The sequence below is a fragment of the Dreissena polymorpha genome, chromosome 10, assembly GCF_020536995.1.
Source record: "Dreissena polymorpha isolate Duluth1 chromosome 10, UMN_Dpol_1.0, whole genome shotgun sequence".
Classification (NCBI taxonomy): Eukaryota; Metazoa; Mollusca; class Bivalvia; order Myida; family Dreissenidae; genus Dreissena; species Dreissena polymorpha.
In genome coordinates, this window is record NC_068364.1 from 84,846,834 (window position 1) to 84,869,135 (window position 22,302).

The window sequence follows — 22,302 nt, forward strand, 5'->3', positions numbered from 1 at the left end:
GGGTCATTTCAAAAGGCATTATTGGTGGGAAAATACGATTTTTTGGTGGATAAGCTGAACGCTCAACTTAATGTTGCAGAAGAAAATACACGGGAAAACAAAAAATGTGAAATGTGTCTCAGTTTTCTTCAGAGAATAGTTGGTTGCCATTCGACTACGAATTCTAAACTATTGGCGTTGCTCAACGAACATTGTTGTTCGTTTTTGGACAACGTTGAACCTCGTGACGTCATCGACCGACTGTTTCAGGATGGAATTCTGGTAAACGATGACCTTGACACAATAATGAGCTGTTCAACCAGACGAACTCGCTGTGAGACATTGTTTTTACTTCTTCTCAATTTTGAAACGTGTGTGATTGACAGTCTTGCGGCATCTCTTTCGAAAAAATACGGCTTTTTAGTCGAAAAGGTTGCGAGTTTAAAAAGTCTCCATAAACACGAAACGTGTTCCACGTCGACCTCTCAGCGAACTACTCATGACACGGCTTTAAAGGAGTTCGACTTTACCAGCGAGCACGGCGCGAAACGAATGGTCCCACCATGTAATCTCGATACAACTGCCGTTGATAATGTTCCGTATACGGCCTCGGGGTGGAGAGTGCAAAACACTGAAACGAGCAGCGATGTCATTGATGGGTCGGTTCCAGGTTCAGTTGAGGCCAGTCGTATACACGACGCCAGAAGCGTCAACAAGCATCCACATCGCAATGGCGCTGATGTAATAACAAAACTAAAGTCCAATAAACCTCGACACAAACTGGAGGAAAACGATCGTCATGATAAGCGAGATACCAAAGTTGACACAAAATTGTCAGGCAGTGAACAACAATCGAATTGCGCAGTTGCGCTGCAATGCGGTGCGCGGGAAATTATACCAAAACAAGCCACGGCCATTACGTCAGAGAAAACGAGCAAGCGAATTCATGTGGCTTTCAACTTTCTTAGCACGTTGATCAACCAAGGCCAGTACGAGAAATTTGAAAGCTACTCAAACCAATTGAAAGCGTCGTGTTCGTCAAATAACGACCTCATGTGCATTCTGGGATACCTGCACGCCAGTCGAGACCTGTTCCGGACCGATTTCGATTCCGCGAAAAAACACATCTGTGAAACCATGAAACTCGTCCCCAAGACTTCGAACCCACGCTACTTTGCTTTAGAACTGTTTACCGCGAAGACTCGAATGTACATAACCCAGAAGAAGCTGACAAAGTTGCAGGAGACCTTGGACGAGGCGATGATGATTCTGGAGACAGATCCGGTCGGTTGTACCGGACGCGCAGCCGGGTGGTTATATTTGAACGACGGCCGAAGTAAAACTACTCAACTCACTTGTTTGAATCTCAGTAAGACGAGCGCTTTCCACGCATATAATCGCTTATTTAACGGGGCAAAAACAAGCTTTCAGCGCGCCATGACGAACTTCCAACGTGACGGAGGGAAGGACGGCCCATTCGGATTCGGTTACGCCCTCTGTCGCCTTGCCATTCTTCTGTTGCGCTGTGGAGACAACGGTCTGACCATGGATCAGATTAAGCCTCCGAAGGAAGATGTCATATCCGCCGGAAGTTACATAACTCAATTAGAAAACTCAGACATCCCTATTCCGAAAATACTCGAAATGCATTTCCGTTTGGCAAAGTGTGACTTCCAATTTCGTTGCAACAATTTCGTGCGCGCACTTGAACACGCCAACATAGCGCGTGACCTCGCCGTTGAGTTAAATATGCTAGAGTTCACTGAGCATGCGCAAAATCGGGTGACATATCTGCAGACGAAAGCACTTTTTGGAGTTATTGCCCCTGACATAGATGAAGACGAGGCGAAACGAGTGCTTTTTGAAGAAACTTCTGCAAGTGGAAGTTGTTCCGAATAAAGCTACATCCTTCGTTACCGCCTAAAATGTAAACCTATTCGTCTTAAGTATCAAAAAAGTACTGCACTATATCAGAAAGCTAAATCATTACATGTTTTCACTGTGCTTAAATACGTTGTAAACAAATTCTTAGTTGCTTAAAACAACAATGAAAGTTATTGTTTTCGATGTGATGTGGCTGGTATAATCACAAGAACACATAATACATAAAATTAACTATAACGCGCTCATGAAAGTTTCGTTTCTATTTCCAGTTATGAGCTAACGTGTTATTGCACCGAATCTCGTCCCTCTGACATGAGATTTCTTGTATTGTTTGACTTGTCGCAATCATGAACTCGCTTTTTGCAGTTCTGACTGTACAGGATTTATTGTGTATAGATGCTTGTTATATCTGCTGTTTTAGTTGATTTTATTGCCCATACATTTATCGCCAAATATATTATTATATAGAACTATTTATATAAATACACTGATGTGATCATTGATGTTGATATTTTCTTTTCTGAGCCCCACTGTTTTCCAGAGAAAGAATTCTGAACTTTTGACGATTCTGTTATTTGATATCCTTATTTTGGGAAACCACTGTTGTAACTTGACGAACATAGCACCCACAAAAGCTATAGCCAAAATATCTTCTTATTTTTTTATTTTATTATATTAGTATTATTTTAGATATAACTGTTATTTTAAACGTTCAAACAAACTTATAGTCGTTTACTTTAAAAAAAAAACTGCAATTAAAATTGGCGAAAAGTTCAGCAAACACGTGTATTTTACAAAAATACGGAAATTCTTTGTACATATATTCTAGGCTTGGTGGATTATTTACCTAACTATCACTATCAACTAATAAACGAAAACAAGAGAAGACTAAAATCACAAAAGTAGAGTTCAAATCTGTTTTCTGAGACAACCAATATGGCAAGCGAAATGCACATTAATTCCTTAAACCACGGTTAAACAGTTAACTATATAGTTAAGAGACTTTGAACCCGGGTTCAAAGTGCCGTTTGCACATTAATTCCTTAAACACGGTTTCAAGTCTTTGAACCGCGGTTTAAAGTGTGTCTAAAAATAGATACAAATCTGTTATCTGAGACAACCAATCAGCGGAGCTGCAACCACAATAAGAAGGTAAATGCCGCGACTTCATTGGTTATCTCTTAACTATAGGGTTAAGAGACTTTGAACTGCGGTTCAAAGTCTTAAACTGCGGTTAAGAGGCGCGGAATGCACAATAAATTATTTAACAGTTAATTATATAGTTAAGAAACTTTGATCCCGAGTTCAAAGTGCCGTATGCACATTAATTCCTTATTAGTCCTCTCTTAACTATAGGGTTAAGAGACTTTGAACTGCCGTTCAAAGTCTTAAACTGCGGTTCAAAGTCTTAAACTGCGGTTCAAAGCCTTAAACTGGGGTTAAGACGCCCGCAATGCACATTAATTATTTAACAGTAAACTATAGGGTTAAAGGGATCTTTTAACGTTTTGGTAAATTGACAAAATTGAAAAAAGTTGTTTCAGATTCGCAATTTTTCGTTTTAGTTATGATATTTGTGAGGAAACAGTAATACTGAACATTTACCATGGTCTACTATAGCCATTATATGCATCTTGTGATGATTTAAAAACCTGAAAATTATAAAGCGTTGCAACGCGAAACGATTGAATAATTTGGAGAGCTCTGTTGTTGTCGTTTAATTTTGTGAAACTACGAAGATTGCTTATATAAAGTATAAAATACGTTTTCCATTCATACGTGGCAGGATGAGCGAGCGGTCTAATTGGTTTTTACTCCAGGACTCCGGTGGTCACTGGTTCGAACCCTGCTGCGGGCTACTTTTGTTTTTCCTTTTTTATTATATTATTGATTTTTTACTGGAGCTTTTTAGATCCAATGTTTACATTTATCAAAATAAAGCATTTAATGACAACTTCAAAACATGCCAAAATCTGTGAAAAGGCCCCTTTAAGAGACTTTGAACCCGAGTTCAAAGTGCCCTTTGCACATTTATTGCTTAAACACGAGTTCAAGAGTTTGAACCGCGGTTCAAAGTTGTCTAAAATTAGATACAAATCTCTTATCTACATAATTCAGAGACAACCAATCAGCGGAGCTTTAACCACAATTAGAAGGCAAATGTCAAGATTGCATTGGTCGTTTCTTAACCATATAGTTAAGAGACTTAAAACCGCGGTTCAAAGTCTTGAACCCGTGTTTAAGGAATTAATGTGCAAACGGCACTTTGAACCCGGGTTCAAAGTCTCTTAACTATATAGTTAACTGTAAAAACGTGGTTTAAGGAATTAATGGGCATTTCGCTTGCCATAAGGGTTATACTTAGAATAATGTTTTTTTTTATAATTATATAGCACTGCTGTAGATATGATTTTGAACGTGTGTACGCTTTTGTTTCAAACACAGATACATGCACATGATTAAAACAAAGATTATGTTGCATCATATTCATCTCGTAAAATAAAAACAGCACTTATTGCTTAATAAAATAAGATGTTAGTTAGTCTTGTTTATTTTGCAATTCGCCGGAATCTAAAAAAATAAATAAAACATACTGTAAATTGCTTTACTTTTCAAAGATGGATGCAAGTTTTTAGTCCTTTGTCTTTAAAGAATAAAAAAAGGAAAATACACTTCCGGTGCCGGGAATCGAACCCGGGCCGCCTGGGTGAAAACCAGGAATCCTAACCACTAGACCACACCGGAGACTACCATATTTGGCGGAAAGTTTATAGATAATCATATTAAACGCATTAAGTACAACGCTGAACACTTTCTTATATCATTTTTGTTTGTTTAGTTTGTAATTGTTCATTTTTACACGTGTAAACTTATATATCAATATATTTTGCCTTTGTGCGACTAATATTTCATTTCAGGTAAACAAACAAAGATAACTCCTACACAGCGTCGTACAATGTCTACTCGGAGTTGTCTATCATCAATATTTGAAAGGCTTCTTTTATTGCATGAAATCCCGTCAGCAATCTCAATTATTGTTACTACAGCAAACATTTTACCGGAAGACGCTTAGTTTAAGTAAGTCACGTGACGACATGTCTCACCGGGCAAGCCCATTATTTATCATTGTTTCGACATGCTTAACGTTCACATGTTATTAGTCACTGCAGTACATCTGCTCATGACAGTACGATAATAATATTCATTTCTGCGTGGCAAAAAAGCAATATGATGTCCAATTTTCATTTCGGTAAGTTGTAAACACTTGTCTGTTTCCGTCCGCTACATAATGCTCAATCGTTCATTGTCGGAGCGGGTACTACTTAAATGTACTCAGGGAACTATACTTAAATGTACCCCGAGTACGGAAAATTTACGGGTTAGTTTATAAGGAGAACAAATTCATGTATATGGTGTCAATAAGTGTCCCTTAAAACATCATTTCCCGTATATATCGTAACGTACTTCACATTTTCTCTTTTAACAGTCTCCGTTATGATTGCGTTATGATTGGTACCAGTATTTATGAAATGCAAATAGCATCGAGCAAAACTATTTCGGATTATTTTCTATATACAGTACATGTATTTACATGACTTTCAGCACTTGGTCTGAGCGCATTTTTTTGTCAGGCGAACAAATATAATACGTGAAAATCGACAAAAAGAATTCATATCATCATAATTTATGTACGTTTCATCTTTTTTATTATTAATTGTGTCTACATCAAATAGAGCGTTGAAGTAACATTTTAAATGCATTATTGTCCCGTTGTATTTTGTCATTGTGTTTTCCAATTAATTCGTGTCCTTCACCTTTCAGTTTTTTTTGTCATATATGTTTTCAAATGATGATGATGATGATGATGATGATGATGATGATGTTGATGGTGATGATGATGATGATGAGGAGGAGGAGGAGGAGGAGGAGGAGGAGGAGGAGGAGGAGGAGGAGGAGGAGGAGGAGGAGGAGGAGGATGATGATGATGATGATGATGATGATGATATACTGAGGCTGAAAAGTGGTTTACTTTCCGCCCAATTCAAGCTGTTGTTATTTTTGTCTCACTTCAGACAAACGTTCCACTTCGCATTCCGCCGCATTCAAAGTTGAGGGACATATTCCTAGAAGAAGACACTCTGACGCTTTGGAAACCATCGGTGGACAGCCGCCAATACTACCTGATTCCCGGAAGTGTGCAGGACGGTGATCTAACGCCGGTACTGCAGACGTACTACACAAAGTTTGATTGCGTTACAAGCATTCTCACTTTTGATGACGCGGTGCCCATATTCGCCAGTCAGAGCACAAGTCTGCGCCCGACCGATGATTACAGTGTGCTACGGGATTACCATAAAATCCGAGGACTCTGGTTTAAACCGGATATAGAGGAACAGCTGGGTCCGGAAGAAGAGACGACCCTGGGAAACATAAAGCTGTCGATTGCGTTAGCGAAGTACGAGAATGAAAGCATTTTTAGTAACATGAATATATATTTTCTAGAAGTTTTGGATTACCCTGCAGAAGACAAATCCGTTTCTCGTCTGCTCGTTACGAAAACGCGCCACACCGAGTTCGAGTCGTACGACATGTTCAAGCAAGGCGGACCCGTGTACATGAAGAAAAACAGTGATGTCGACGGAGATATCGACATCCACTATCTCCGCGTCTGCCACAACTTTACCGGCCGGAAGTGGCGTCACGAGGTGGAATTCATGTTAGAGGAGGATCCCTGGCCCATGTGTAAAATCATCCCGGTAAACAACCGATGCCGGAAGCGGCCGACGATCACGGTCGTCCGCGATCTGGGTATCAGTCTGCCGTGTCGCTATATGGGCGCCACCTGGCGGGAAACGCTGGCCGGCTTGTTCGTCTGGTCATTGCGTACGTATATCGTCTGGCTGATTTTCGAACGTCTGCACGACAAGGTGAAGAACGCGCTCGACAAGGCTACAAACCACGTGAATATCAGAGAAGTCATCCACACTGAATGCCCAGTCGTCTGCAAGTCTATGTTCGAAACCTATGAAATTCTTTCGACGTTTATCGCTAAATGTGAAAATGAACAAGACCTCAAAGACCTTTTGGACATTTTCTTGTCGCTGCATAAATGTGACGAGGGTAACTGTTCGCTGGTTTCTCTGAAGTCACTCAACGCTGCCCACGTGCTTCCTGGTATCCTCTTCTTGTTGGAGAAGACAATCGCATGCGCATCTCCACAGTTCCGATTTGAACTGACCTCAACTATCATGCCTTGGTCGGTCATGGGCTATTATTGCTCCGATTTGAAAATCCGCAGTCACCGCAAGATGGTGATCTTTATCAGTCAACTTCCGGGAATCAACACGGACCTGGAGCCGCGCGCGTTGTCGCCGACGCCCTTCTTTACTGGCGGCGATCCAAGCTCCGGTTACGGCAGCGCCCCCGTGACTCCAAATACGCTGTTCGCGACGTCAGTCCACTTTCGGCGACGGAGAAGCTCCCAAATTTCGTCTGTGTCCAGCCTTGAATCTCCGTGAAAAAATAACAATAAAACTTGATTGTGCTTTAAGAACATGTGAAAATGCCCTATTTATATCTATGGATGTATTGTATGAAAATGTATATATTCACGTTTGACAGATTTACCCATTAACGATTTCGTGTTTTATCTGATTTAGTGCCTTTTTGGCATGTATAAGTGGCGAATTAGGTATTTTATGTAATAGTTGTGTGTGTGTGTGTAAGTAAGGAGCCATTCGAGATTTTTATTGGCCGTAAGTTATCATGTCAGAGCGCAAAATATTCCATTGAATTTAAAAGCAAAGTTGTGGATGAATGGAAAGTGTGCATTGTACTGTGCCTTTTTAATTCAAAGATTTGAAGAGGGAGTTGTAGAAGGAGAAAGAACGGGAGGTAGAAAAGAAGGTAAGAGTGGACAATACCACCAATGTAAAAAGTCTTTCTTACAAGTAACAAATTCATATTAATGAGAAAATTCTATAGTTACCAGAGGTATCGTCTCAGGCTCTATTGAATTCAGGAATGCCTCCCAAAAGTACGAGTATGTTGCAGAGGTAATTCTCAAGCTCTATTATCGCTGCAAACTCATTTGAATTCGGGTGGGCAACCATAGCAATATATGAACAAATGGAAGAGGCTATACTCCGAAGACTATATGCGGATAAGAAACGTAGAGGAAAGACAACATTCTAGAATTGATTAATTTAAGAGAACGGCAGAGACTCCATGAAACCCTCGCCACAACGACAGCTTCATAAAGATCACATATTCAGGAAGTGTACAGGCTAAATGTTATATAAAAAATATATGCCTCGCTTTGGGAATAGCGGCCTTAACGCATGTGCGGCGTCTCATCTCGGTCTACGCTGATTGCAATGTCCTTTTTTCAGGACGCTAGGCATAATTGGGTTAAGTCCGGATTCCCAGAGCATAATTTGTGAATCTGAAAACTCCGTTAAATGTGCATGTATGCAGCTCTTTCTATTAAACAGTGTTATTTTATCAGGCATCGTGCTTTACACGAGTATTTTTATAGCATAACTGAACAATTCACTTGTATGGCTGTCTAATATAGGGCTGTTTTGTGTTTGGTGCTTAAATATATAGTATATTGCTATATATATTACTAAACATTATGAAATGTATTCGTTCTTAATATTTATTTACTATTTAAATTGAAACGAATTTTTTTTTTGCTTTGTTGGAAATTATTTTGGTTTTATCCCACTTGTGTTTATATTGTTATCACAGCTTTAATACAAATGCATGCCTATCTTTTTAGATAACCCTCGAATACATTCGCTGACTGCGATGAGATTTCTCCTTGCCATATATTATGCTTAATACATCTCTGACACCTGAAATAAGGACGGAATTGCATTTGACGTGAATATATGCGTACAGACTGTTGTTATGTTTATTCTCGTTTCATTATTGAAACTGCGACAGTCTGTCTTCGAAAACGATCACTTTTTGAAGACCGAGCGCTTGCCTTGATCAATAACACTATTGTTGATGACGCTGAATCTATAAAGATATGAACATTGCAAATGATTATCTGCGAAAACGGAAATTGTTTATTGCGAGTGAGCTGGTGCTATTTCATAGAGAAAAAACAACAACTTTACTGTCACCGTATTGTTGATGCGTTTTAATCAACATACCGGTAATGCAAACTTTGTTGAATGCTTTTAAACAGAAACCACATTTGGACATGCTTCACACCAGGGCCGTAAGCAGGATTTTTTTACTAGGGGTCTCAACCGGGGAGGGTGCGGGAGGGGTCTTCCCTCCCTATTTTGGCACTTTTCAAGGTGAATTTAAATGCCTAACCCTTTAACACTTAGATATGTATTTTGAGGCATGTGTGGTCCCTTAGAATGTTACATTTAATTAAATACCTTTCTTACTAGATTCAAGTTTTAAAGGCTTCATTTCCAATCCTCAGATAATGATAAGCAGCAGACAGCATAAAACCTGAACAGACTGCAAGTTACTCCTGTATCATTTGCTTCCATTCGCTGCTTGTCTTTCCTTGGCCAGTCAAAACACGTGTTACATTGACCATCGATAGATGAAGCATTCAGGATCCCAAGGGGTAATTGACTGATCGGGGATGTGTGTACATGCGATAAGAAAACATTGCCTAGGGGCCTGTCTCTACTGGGGAGTAAATTATCGCTAATCCCCTTCTTAATTAGGGACAATAAAACATATCTCCTCTTTGTATTGAGTGAAAGTGTACTGTGGACCCTTTTATCTGAGAAAACTTGCAGTAGGCCCAATTATTTATATTAAAAAATAACTAGAAAGGCAGCTGGGGGTGGGGGACCCTGGCCCTAGGGCCCACGGCCTGCGTACGCATAATACGAGGTATCCGGAGAAGTGCCCCCTCCAGACATATGATTGTATTACCATGTGCACGTTATGCTCAGGCACGTCATGGACAGACCTTTGATAATACGATACGTACACGACCTTAATGTACTGTTACCATGAGCAATTGTTACTAGGAAAGCAATGACGGCTATTCTGTTTTCCAGACGGTTAGTTTCATTAATCGATAAACTTATCCATTCAAATGGGAGTTGGAAAACAGATTTTTTTCGTCTACAAATAAAAACGATTTCGCACAGAAGTTAAACGAAGACATAGCGTGAACACAAATCGTGAGTCCATTGAGCGTCTTGTTTCAAGATACAAAGATACCTTTTTCACATTACGCGGCAGTGAGTGAAAGCCATTTTCAACTTTATATCAGGCGGACGCTGGTGAGCAATGAACGCTCACCTAAGACACTGTAGTTCAATCGAAAAATGAGCCTTGTTCTGAGAAATCTGGGCATAATGCATGTGCGTAAAGTGTCGTCCCAGATTAGCCTGTGTACTTTACGCACATGCATTAGGCCCAGTTTTCTCAGAACACGCCCCAAATACTCCAGAACCCTGGTGTGCGGCTATTAAGCCTTTTTGCATAATCTGAACACATCTTGCTTTATAAGTCTATGTGAAACATTCCACTCGTTTGCATGAAGCTGCTTTATATGAACATCTTAGTAGAAGGCCACTACCTGATAATATAAGACTTCTAGATGATGCTAATTATCAAGATACTCGGCTTCACAGTTTCTGGCGAAATTTTTACATATATTCCTATAAGCTATATAAATCAATGTAAAACAGTGACCTTATAAAAACAAAATATAGGTCCCAGTGTAAAACTGGTGAACTCAGTGGCAATTTTTTACCCCAATATCATTATTTATAACAAACTTTCTATATGATCTCTCGATGATGCTACACGAAAAAAAAGAAATCCTTAGAATCGACGGTTTAATAGAAGAGTTTGAAGATATCTTCAACTTAAAACTAGTGATCCCCGGGGCGGGGCATGCTTTAAACCCTGGTGAATTATTTAAACAACTTTTGTAGGGGACCTCTAGTTGGTGCTTCATAAATTATAAGAAACCCTTCGTTGTCTTACCGTTTCGGACAAATTTTCAAATGCCTACCCTATATAAGCCTTAGTAAAACTGAGACCCCGCTCCAGTTTCACCAGAAGAGCATAATTTTAAGGAAAATTGACCACCTTGGGAACATTCCTGGAAAGTGTCGTCTATTTCTGTCCAGTGGTTTATTAGATGTCTTTTGAAGTTTGAAGAGACACACCATGGCCGCAAGCACGCGAAGGACATACATGATGGTATTACCATATGCACGTTATGCTCAGGCACGTCACAGACAGACATATGATAGTATTACCATGTGCACGTTATGCTCAGGAACGTGACGGACGGACATGATGGTATTATCATGAGCACGTTATGCTCAGACACGTCATGGACAGACATATGATGGTATTACCATGTGCACGTTATGCTCAGGCACGTCACGGACATACATATGATGGTATTACCATGTGCACGTTATGCTCCGGCACGTAACGGACAGACATATGATTGTATTACCATGTGCACGTTATGCTCAGGCACGTCATGGACAGACCTTTGATGGTATTACCATGAGCACGTTATGCTCAGGCATGTGACAAACAGACATATGATGGTATTACCATGAGCACGTTATGCTCATGCACGTCACAGACAGACATATGATAGTATTACCATGTGCACGTTATGCTCAGGAACGTGACGGACGGACATGATGGTATTATCATGAGCACGTTATGCTCAGACACGTCATGGACAGACATATGATGGTATTACCATGAGCACGTTATGCTCGTGCACGTCACGGACATACATATGATGGTATTACCATGTGCACGTTATGCTCAGGCACGTCACGGACAGACATATGATGGTATTACCATGAGCACGTTATGCTCAGGCATGTGACAAACAGACATATGATGGTATTACCATCAGCATGTTATGCTCATGCACGTCACGGACAGACATATGATTGTATTACCATATGCACGTTATGCTCAGGCACGTCAAAGACAGACATATGATTGTATTACCACCAGCACGTTATGCTCAGGCACGTGACGGACAGACATATGATTGTATTACCACCAGCACGTTATGCCCAGGCACGTGACGGACAGACATGATAGTATTACCACCAGCACGTTATGCTCAGGCACGTCACGGACAGACAAATGATTGTATTACCACCAGCACGTTATGCTCAGGCACGTGACGAACAGGCATGATAGTATTACCATGAGAACGTTATGCTCAGGCACGTCACGGACAGACATATGATTGTATTACCACCAGCACGTTATGCTCAGGCATGTGACAAACAGACACATGATGGTATTACAATGAGAACGTTATGCTCAGGCACGTCACGGACAGACATATGAGGGTATTACAATGAGCAGGTTATGCTCAGGAACGTGACGGACAGACGTATGATGGTATTTTCATGAGCACGTTATGCTCAGGCACGTGGTGGACAGACGTATGATGGTATTACCATGAGCACGTTATGCTCAGGCACGTCATGGACAGACATATGATGGTATTACCATGAGCACGTTATGCTAAGGCACGTGACGGACAGACATATGATGGTATAACCATGAGCATGTTATGCTCAGGCAAGTCACGGACAGACATATGATGGTATTACAATGAGCAGGTTATGCTAAGGAACGTGACGAACAGACGTATGATGGTATTACCACGAGCACGTTATGCTCAGGCACGTGGTGGACAGACGTATGATGGTATTACCATGAGCACGTTATGCTCAGGCACGTCATGGACAGACATATGATGGTATTACCATGAGCACGTTATGCTCAGGCATGTGACAAACAGACATATGATGGTATTACCATCAGCATGTTATGCTCATGCACGTCACGGACAGACATATGATTGTATTACCATATGCACGTTATGCTCAGGCACGTCAAAGACAGACATATGATTGTATTACCACCAGCACGTTATGCTCAGGCACGTGACGGACAGACATATGATTGTATTACCACCAGCACGTTATGCCCAGGCACGTGACGGACAGACATGATAGTATTACCACCAGCACGTTATGCTCAGGCACGTCACGGACAGACAAATGATTGTATTACCACCAGCACGTTATGCTCAGGCACGTGACGAACAGGCATGATAGTATTACCATGAGAACGTTATGCTCAGGCACGTCACGGACAGACATATGATTGTATTACCACCAGCACGTTATGCTCAGGCATGTGACAAACAGACACATGATGGTATTACAATGAGAACGTTATGCTCAGGCACGTCACGGACAGACATATGAGGGTATTACAATGAGCAGGTTATGCTCAGGAACGTGACGGACAGACGTATGATGGTATTTTCATGAGCACGTTATGCTCAGGCACGTGGTGGACAGACGTATGATGGTATTACCATGAGCACGTTATGCTCAGGCACGTCATGGACAGACATATGATGGTATTACCATGAGCACGTTATGCTAAGGCACGTGACGGACAGACATATGATGGTATAACCATGAGCATGTTATGCTCAGGCAAGTCACGGACAGACATATGATGGTATTACAATGAGCAGGTTATGCTAAGGAACGTGACGAACAGACGTATGATGGTATTACCACGAGCACGTTATGCTCAGGCACGTGGTGGACAGACGTATGATGGTATTACCATGAGCACGTTATGCTCAGGCACGTCATGGACAGACATATGATGGTATTACCATGAGCACGTTATGCTCAGGCATGTGACAAACAGACATATGATGGTATTACCATCAGCATGTTATGCTCATGCACGTCACGGACAGACATATGATTGTATTTCCATATGCACGTTATGCTCAGGCACGTCAAAGACAGACATATGATTGTATTACCACCAGCACGTTATGCTCAGGCACGTGACGGACAGACATATGATTGTATTACCACCAGCACGTTATGCCCAGGCACGTGACGGACAGACATGATAGTATTACCACCAGCACGTTATGCTTAGGCACGTCACGGACAGACAAATGATTGTATTACCACCAGCACGTTATGCTCAGGCACGTAACGAACAGGCATGATAGTATTACCATGAGAACGTTATGCTCAGGCACGTCACGGACAGACATATGATTGTATTACCACCAGCACGTTATGCTCAGGCATGTGACAAACAGACACATGATGGTATTACAATGAGAACGTTATGCTCAGGCACGTCACGGACAGACATATGAGGGTATTACAATGAGCAGGTTATGCTCAGGAACGTGACGGACAGACGTATGATGGTATTTTCATGAGCACGTTATGCTCAGGCACGTGGTGGACAGACGTATGATGGTATTACCATGAGCACGTTATGCTCAGGCACGTCATGGACAGACATATGATGGTATTACCATGAGCACGTTATGCTAAGGCACGTGACGGACAGACATATGATGGTATAACCATGAGCATGTTATGCTCAGGCAAGTCACGGACAGACATATGATGGTATTACAATGAGCAGGTTATGCTAAGGAACGTGACGAACAGACGTATGATGGTATTACCACGAGCACGTTATGCTCAGGCACGTGGTGGACAGACGTATGATGGTATTACCATGAGCACGTTATGCTCAGGCACGTCATGGACAGACATATGATGGTATTACCATGAGCACGTTATGCTCAGGCACGTGACGGACAGACATATGATGGTATTACCATGAGCATGTTATGCTCAGGCAAGTCACGGACATACATAATTATGATGGTATTACCATAAACACTGTATGCTCAAGCACGTCACTGACAGACATACGATGGTATTACCATGAGCACGTTATGCTCGCGCACGTGACGGACAGATATATGATGGTATTACCATGAGCACGTTATGCTCAAGCACGTCACTGACAGACACATGATGGTATTACCATGAGCACGTTATGCTCAAGCACGTCACTGACAGACACATGATGGTATTACCATGAGCACGTAGTCAGGCACGTCATGGACAGACGTATGATGGTATTACCATGCGCACGTTATGCTCAGGCACGTGATGAACAGACATATGATGGTATTACCATGAGCATGTTATGCTCAAGCACGTCACGAACAGACATATGATGGTATTACCATGTGCACGTTATGCTCAAGCACGTCACGGACAGACATATGATGGTATTACCATCTGCATCAGCACGTTATGCTCAGGCACGTGACGAACAGACATATGATGGTATTACCATGAGCACGTTATGCTCAGGCACGTGATGAACAGACATATGATGGTATTACCATGAGCACGTTATGCTCAGGCACGTGACGAACAGGCATATGATGGTATTACCATGTGCACGTTATGCTCAAGCACGTCACGGACAGACATATGATGGTATTACCATCAGCATGTTATGCTCATGCACGTCACGGACAGACATATGATGGTATTACCATGTGCACGTTATGCTCAAGCACGTCACGGACAGACATATGATGATATTACCATGAGCACGTTATGCTCAGGCACGTGACGAACAGGCATATGATGGTATTACCATGGGCACGTTATGCTCAGGCACGTCACGGACAGACATATGATGGTATTACCATGAGCACGTTATGCTCAGGCACGTCACGGACAGACATATGATTGTATTACCATGAGCACGTTATGCTCAGGTGAGTAAAAAAACGCCTTATAACAGATGCCAACCACCGAAGTACGTAAGAAAATTCCAATTTCGCGAAATAACTATTCTATTTCAAATCGTTTTCCAAAATCTCCATTTTTATAGAATTTCCATTTTTGTAATAAGACAACTGGGCCTTTCTGTATGAATTTGAACATCTGCTGATGCACCAAAAATGAAGATGTACTAAATAAATCAGTCATGCATATTAATGCCACAACGAATTGATAATTTGCGAATAACTTATGGCCCCCAAACTATGAAGACATTGAAGTGAGAGCGAGCGAAATAAATTTTTGTTTATTATATTCTCAACTGTATATAATATTATCAGGAGTGCAAGGTTCAAAATGTTGTTACTGTGTACTTGTTTGTTTGAACACTTCGGCAAAACGCATTAAGCCAATTAAACTTCACAGCTTTTTTCCATTAACTGTTAAGCGAAAAATAAAGTTTATGTCTACTTTATTTAAGATTAAGCAAAATGAGTTTGGGTGAAGAAGACCATGCTTGAGTAATAAAAATCATTTTAATTTGCTGGCAAATCCATCGAGTATGTTCTCATTTTGATGTGCAATTATATTAAGGGAAAATCGGCATTTATATTGTGTCTTTACAAACATTCAATAAATTCTGTCCACAATACCCCTTCAAGAGATATCTATTGGTAATTAATTTAAGAATAAGATGTGAAGCTATTTTATTGCATATGGACATGTTCAGCAGACTTAAGCTCAGCGAAGACATTTAGCCACACTCTAAAAACATTACTTTTTAAATGTGCATAAGCCTGCCATTGTGTCTTCACCAATAATCACATTCTGAACCAAATGGATTTTGTACAGAGATTTCGCTTACATGAAAACAAATTCATGTGTCACTGATTGGCCTGTGAGGCTCATATCAAAGCACCATAATTTATATTTCTAAATTCAGAAGAAAAAAACAAAGCAGTCAAGTGTTAACCATTTAATTTTAAGATTTGCTAAATGAGTGACCAAACTGGAAACAATATATGCTGCTAGTGTCTCTATGAAGCATACAAAAAAAACAATGGTTCTATTAAATAAACAGCAACATAAACAAATTTGGTTTCTCTTCAAATTATGAACTTTACTTTCAACATTATAAAAATATAAAATTAAGTTATTGTAAGCAAGTATTTAACATCTGATAAACAACTGAAAATTTCACTGAAATGATCTATAAAGAAATTCTATTCACATGACAACTACATCAAGCAATGCATTTCAAAATATTGAAATGGCTTCAAAACTTATAAAACTGACAACATAAAATGTTATTAAGCACAACATATAGGTCATATACTGTTGGCACGAAAACAACACAAACAAGTTCTTAACATGTTTAATATAGCACATTGAAGAGCTTTACTTGATTTTATATTAAATAACAAAGCACTTGTAAAAAGAGATGTGTGTGATTTAAAAAAACAAATCAGTGACAAATTAACCAATAGAAACTTAACTGGAAATGAGATTTCCTGAAGAATTGAAAAATTAATATCACAGAAAAGACAAGTACCTCTTTCTTTAACGGACTAATATGCTGTTGAAAATGAATCATTACATAATATATACACAGATCACAAGACATTCTGGACATTCAATAAATGTGTGTGTATTGGAAACAATGAACAACAAGACAACAGCCTTCAATGAAAACCAACTAAGACATTCTTTTACATCTAAATATCTTGATATTAAACTGGTAATTAAAGTTTGATCATATCCCATTTCAGTTGAGAAAAGTATATCAGACTGACAAATGTTAAGCAGCTAACTTATTTTTTTTGTAAAGTGGTAGTTTTAATATTAAAAATGAATAATTAAATATAAGAAATGCAAAGCACAACATGCAAAAATTGAAAAGCACATATTTGTTCTTCATCATACAACCCGATACCGTCATACGTTATATCATGATTGAATTTTAAACGACTACACCAAATTTAACAAGTCAAGGAAGATTTTAAAAACCCGTTCAATTAAGATCACATTTTTTGTTAACAAGAGTTTTTCACCACTGTTAGTTTTTCATTCAGACTGTCTTACAAAGCGAGTCTATGATTTTTTCAGTTTTCCACTTGCTGATCATCTTGCTGTGCATCGGATGTCCAGAGAGTAAGGTTATCCCGTAATAATTGCATTATCAACGTACTGTCTTTGTAGGATTCTTGGTCTAAACTATCTAACTCGGCAATAGCATCATCGAAAGCGCCCTTGGCAAGATGGCAGGCCTTATCGGGAGCATTTTGAATTTCATAGTAGAACACAGAAAAGTTCAAAGCCAAGCCTAATCGGTTAGGATGGGTTGGTGGCATCTTCTCCTTTGCTGTATCCATAGCAGCGATGTATGCCTTCTCAGCCTCATCTTGGACTTTCTGCTTCAAATCCTCATGAGTATACTCAGCCTTATACCGGAAGTAATCTCCCTTCATTTTAAGGTAGAACACTTGGCTTTCACTCGACGTTGACTTCGGAATAAGGTATTTTTCCAAAAGCTCCAATACCTCGCCGCAGATTTTATCCAGCTCTTGCTCGATTATTTCGCGGAATTTCTTTGTCAGCTGAGCTTTCAGAGAATCAGAGTCCTTCTCTTTTGCCTCGATCATCGAGAACATTCGCCAAGAAGAACGTCTGGCACCAACCACGTTCTTGTACGCAACAGACAGCAGATTCCTCTCTTCCACACTTAGTTCGCCATTTTCCTCTTTATCGAGCATTTCAACGACTTCGCGCATTGCTTTTGCCATGTCATCGAACCTCTCACCTTGTTCGGCCAACTTGGCCCATTGGACACGGTTTTCGCGGTCAGTCATCTTGATTCTTGAACGTCAAATGCACAATTGCAAAGAAATAAAAATTCTAGTCAGTCGGCAACACGCTTCCTGTTTCGGTTGTGTTTTAGTAGCGGAAGTGACTCAAAGCCCCGTAATTACCGCGAAGCAGATAAAATGTGTAAAGTCAGGCTCAAAAATATGGTACCATGACATACCAGTCAATAATGCACAGCACGATATACTTCCGGTCAGGTTGACGGTTTATTTTTTAAATTAATAATTGGAAATATGTAACCTTATAATGATTTTTTTCGCAGCAATAGTTATTTTTATTTATTTAACAACATGGTATTATATATTTCAACCCCGATAAATATGCATTTAGCCTAAATGGACCTTATTTTTCATACAATAATATCGATCGTATTTTAAGGGGCCTTTTCACAGATTTTAGCATATTTTGAAGTTTGTCATTAAATGCTTTATATTGATAAATGTAAACATTAAATTTTAAAAGCTCCAGTAAAAAATCAAAAATAAAATTTAAAAAAGGAAAAAAAGTAGCCCGCAGCAGGGCTCGAACCAGTGACCCCCGGGATCCTGAAGTAAAAACGCATTAGCCAACTGAGCTATCCCGCCAAGCATAGATAGAATGCGTACTTTATACGTTATATAAGCAATCTTCGTAGTTTCACAAAATTAAACGACAACAACAGAACTCTCCAAATTATTCAATCGTTTCGAGTTGCAACGCTTTATAATTTTTAGGTTTTTAAATCGTCAAAAGATACCTATAATGGCTATATTAGACAATGGCAAATGTTCAGTAATACTGTTTTCTTACAAATATCACAACTAAACCGAAAAACAACTTTATTCAATTTTGTCAATTTACAAAACCGTGAAAAGATCCCTTTAAATTACGGATTGAATTCATTTACGTAGCATCTTTTAATGTATCTTGTGGTGATAATATGCCCACTAATTTCTTGTTTACTTGCACTCCTCATGTTGGACGGTATATGGAGTCCATGGGCTGCCCGATGTTTTTAGTTGTTGTTTGATACAGATTTGTCTTAGTGTAAAAACTCGTGCTTATCAAGGGTTGCTTGGAAAGTTGGGAACATTCACGGAAACCAAATACAAACACTTGTCAGAGAAAGAGATGCGGTACAGAGAAGGGCGACCACAAAGGGGGCAATATAGATCTTTGAATCTACAACGTATTATACACAATCCGTGTCTGTAACCAAGCTACTAAATAAGATGTCATATGTGTATCAGTTTATAATATAGTCAAACTTATTCCGCCGAGAAATATTCAGAAATTTCATTCTTATGTCGTGTTATTAGTATTGAAATTTCATATCTTGTTTATAGTATGTGTATTCCCCTTAGTTACATGTGTTGTTAAAGATTTTTTAAAGAGACTTGCTCACAGATTATCGTATTTAAAAAAAATGTTATTGCATATGTTAACTAACAAATATAATATCGGTGTATAATCTTAACTACTTACAATAGTAAGAAAAAAAGTTGAATTATACATACCGCCTTCCACCGAATGCGAACCTGGAACATCTGGAAGCAAGCACAAGTGCGTAACAACAGCGCCACGTACGAAGGCTTTAGTTATTTCTCCACATATTAAAAAAAAAATCAAACAAGAGCGTTACAAACATTTTATTTTTTGACCGATTTCGAATGATAATTATCCATTTATGAAACACCCTTTGAAACTTTTATCTTAGTAAGGAGTGATATTTTGGTTGATACCACTTAATGTATATATTCTTTTTTACTCAAAGACAATTATTTTGAAAATCGTCATTTTCGCCAAACTGTGAACAAGCCTCGTTAAGCTGTGATTTGCCATATGACAAGTCATTGTACATTCAACTTTCAACAATGTCGTTCTGTTATTGCTTTTATATGTTTCTATATTTAAATATTATATCTTTGTGTAGTACTTGCACATTGTATTAAAAGTGCATTTTAACTGTTAACTGATTACATTTATATATGTAATAATCATATTCTTTGGTTTAAAAAAATAAATAATTTATGACGGTTTAATTGTAAAATAGCATGCGGTTTCTTTCAAATTTCAATAATAAATACATGCATGTATATACGTTTTGATCACAGTTGAATACATTTTGATCAAGTACGTTTTTATAAAAAAAGAATTCGACCAAATCTCTAGTGAGTTAAGTTAACTATGATATTAACACTACACAATTTATAACAGGAAACGAAAAGGGTGCCTGCCCATTTAATGGATTACGGTACGTTGTTAATTCTCTGATCTTAGTGGTTATAATTTAGAGTTTATTCCAGACAATATAAAGAAGTGAAACTCCAGCTGCTGGAGCAGTATTGAATTTTCATTAAACACAATTAGTAGGTCCTTTATTTAAGGCAAGTGACCAATTGCCCAAACAGTACAAAACAGCACAATACAGCACAATACAAACAGACTTAATTGTTTTATAAATTTATACGCGCAAATCAGCTGTCTATATATAATCGGTTAATATATTTAAACAATAAATTGGTTAAACAAATTGCAATACATTTTAATCCCAGAGTATTAAACTTGTTCGGCCATTCTGAGAGTCATGGGATCCCTTCCTATCGGAGCGAATTATCTCCATACACTTACTAACTGGAACACTGTACAACATCTCCCCTTACGATTTAATATAAATAAAGAATACAGACAGTTAGACAGGCTATTGAGATTTGTGCACAAGAACATCGCCTTATTTCAAGTATGCACATCATTTTCTGTAACGTAACAAGGTATATTAACATAACATTACATTAAAAAAATACACATTTAAGAATACAAACAATGATAAACAATACCGTGACACACGACAGTTATTTTGTCATTAGCATTCTTAAATTATGTAATGTTAAATGTTTTGGACGATATAATTATAACATAATATATGATTATTTTATTACCACTCGGTCCACTCCTGATGATTAACCCAATATAAATGAGCAGATCAACGCACATGCTCAATTTTGATATATTATAATTACACTTTAATAATTTTAAATTGTCAAACTAAGTGATAAGAACGATATATTTTAAACATAAACATATATTATTAATGTGGTATAATGATTTTTGTCGGACTTGCTGTTTAGCAACGTGCCAATTTTATTGATTTTACTGTACATAATAAATTACCATAAATACATAAATATATATCAAAAATATTTCTTAATTATTTTGAATCATACACCTCAGGATATTTATTTTAAGATGCATATATCAGGCGTTATAAAACAAGAGCACCGCATAACGGGTGCCAACGCTCAGCTACGGGTGCACTTTTGAATAAATGAAAGCTTGTCAGATTTTATTTAGAGGTCACAGTGACATTGACCTTTGACCTAGTGATCCGAAAATGGCTGTGGCGTGTAGAACTCATCAACGTACAGCTACATATGAAGTTTCAATTTTGTAGGTTGAAGAACTTTCATTTTAGAACCAATGTTCAAATGCCTGAAAAGGTTAACAAAATGTTAAGATTTTAGCACGACGCGATAAGCTGGCTATGACACCCGGGGGGAGGGTAACTTCCCACATTTTAGGGTAGGGGTGTCCCGCTGAGACTTTCGAAATGTGACCCATTTTTATACCGGAACTCTGATAAAGTAGACCCATTTTGATACACGATTTTTGAAAAAGCATACCCATTTGTATACGATACCGTTGAGAAAGTGAACCCATTTCAATACAAGAAGTTTGATAAACTGGACCCATTAAAATACTAGAATTTAATAAAGTGGACACATTTCATACTAGAATTTTAATCTCTTTCATATCAATACAGTATACTTATTTTGCTTTTATATCTTTCCCGCTACTGAAATTTACTTTTTAATACCCATTAATATACAAGAATGACATTTATCATACTCATTTTGATACTGATACTTTCAAATCTGTATGCATTTACATA

General features: G+C 38.8%; 5 protein-coding genes and 1 non-coding gene across 7 annotated transcripts in view; 3 read left to right on the plus strand and 3 right to left on the minus strand.

The window, feature by feature from the left end:
* The window catches only part of LOC127847413 (uncharacterized), a 5,406-nt gene extending 3,042 nt beyond the window's left edge, over window positions 1–2,364 (plus strand). Inside the window, exon 2 of the mRNA XM_052379303.1 lies at window positions 1–2,364. This exon is cut by the window's left edge and continues 220 nt beyond it. Within this exon, the coding sequence (XP_052235263.1) occupies window positions 1–1,878 (1,878 nt within the window). The 3' untranslated portion in view covers window positions 1,879–2,364.
* The window catches only part of LOC127847411 (uncharacterized), a 334,665-nt gene that overhangs the window by 46,018 nt on the left and 266,345 nt on the right, over window positions 1–22,302 (plus strand). The gene's annotated exons all lie outside the window — the stretch shown is intronic.
* LOC127847412 (uncharacterized) overlaps window positions 1–22,302 on the plus strand; it is a 292,485-nt gene that overhangs the window by 24,815 nt on the left and 245,368 nt on the right. The window contains exon 2 of one of the 2 annotated variants that reach the window (XM_052379302.1): window positions 5,937–8,450. The exons of the other annotated variant lie outside the window; for it this stretch is intronic. Coding sequence (XP_052235262.1) covers window positions 5,937–7,382 — 1,446 coding nt within the window. The 3' untranslated portion in view covers window positions 7,383–8,450. Of the gene's footprint in view, window positions 1–5,936; window positions 8,451–22,302 lie in introns of those variants that run through there. 2 annotated transcript variants of the gene reach the window in all.
* Window positions 4,537–4,608, minus strand: Trnae-uuc (transfer RNA glutamic acid (anticodon UUC)). The gene has a single exon. It is a non-coding gene; the product is annotated as a tRNA-Glu (tRNA).
* LOC127847425 (14-3-3 protein homolog 2-like) lies at window positions 16,473–18,478 on the minus strand. Its single transcript, XM_052379332.1, has one exon. It carries the CDS (start codon window positions 18,356–18,358, stop codon window positions 17,612–17,614), a length of 747 nt encoding a protein of 248 aa, XP_052235292.1. The 5' UTR covers window positions 18,359–18,478; the 3' UTR covers window positions 16,473–17,611.
* Window positions 16,473–22,302, minus strand: part of LOC127847426 (14-3-3 protein homolog 2-like) — a 278,492-nt gene continuing 272,662 nt past the window's right edge. The window contains exon 2 of the mRNA XM_052379333.1: window positions 16,473–16,910. The gene's annotated coding sequence lies outside the window, so the exon portion shown is untranslated. The remainder of the gene's footprint in view (window positions 16,911–22,302) is intronic.

What these genes read in the sequence shown, in the direction of transcription:
- LOC127847425 (XM_052379332.1), bottom strand. Translation starts at nt 18,358, where the DNA reads ATGACTGACCGCGAAAACCGTGTCCAATGGGCCAAGTTGGCCGAACAA.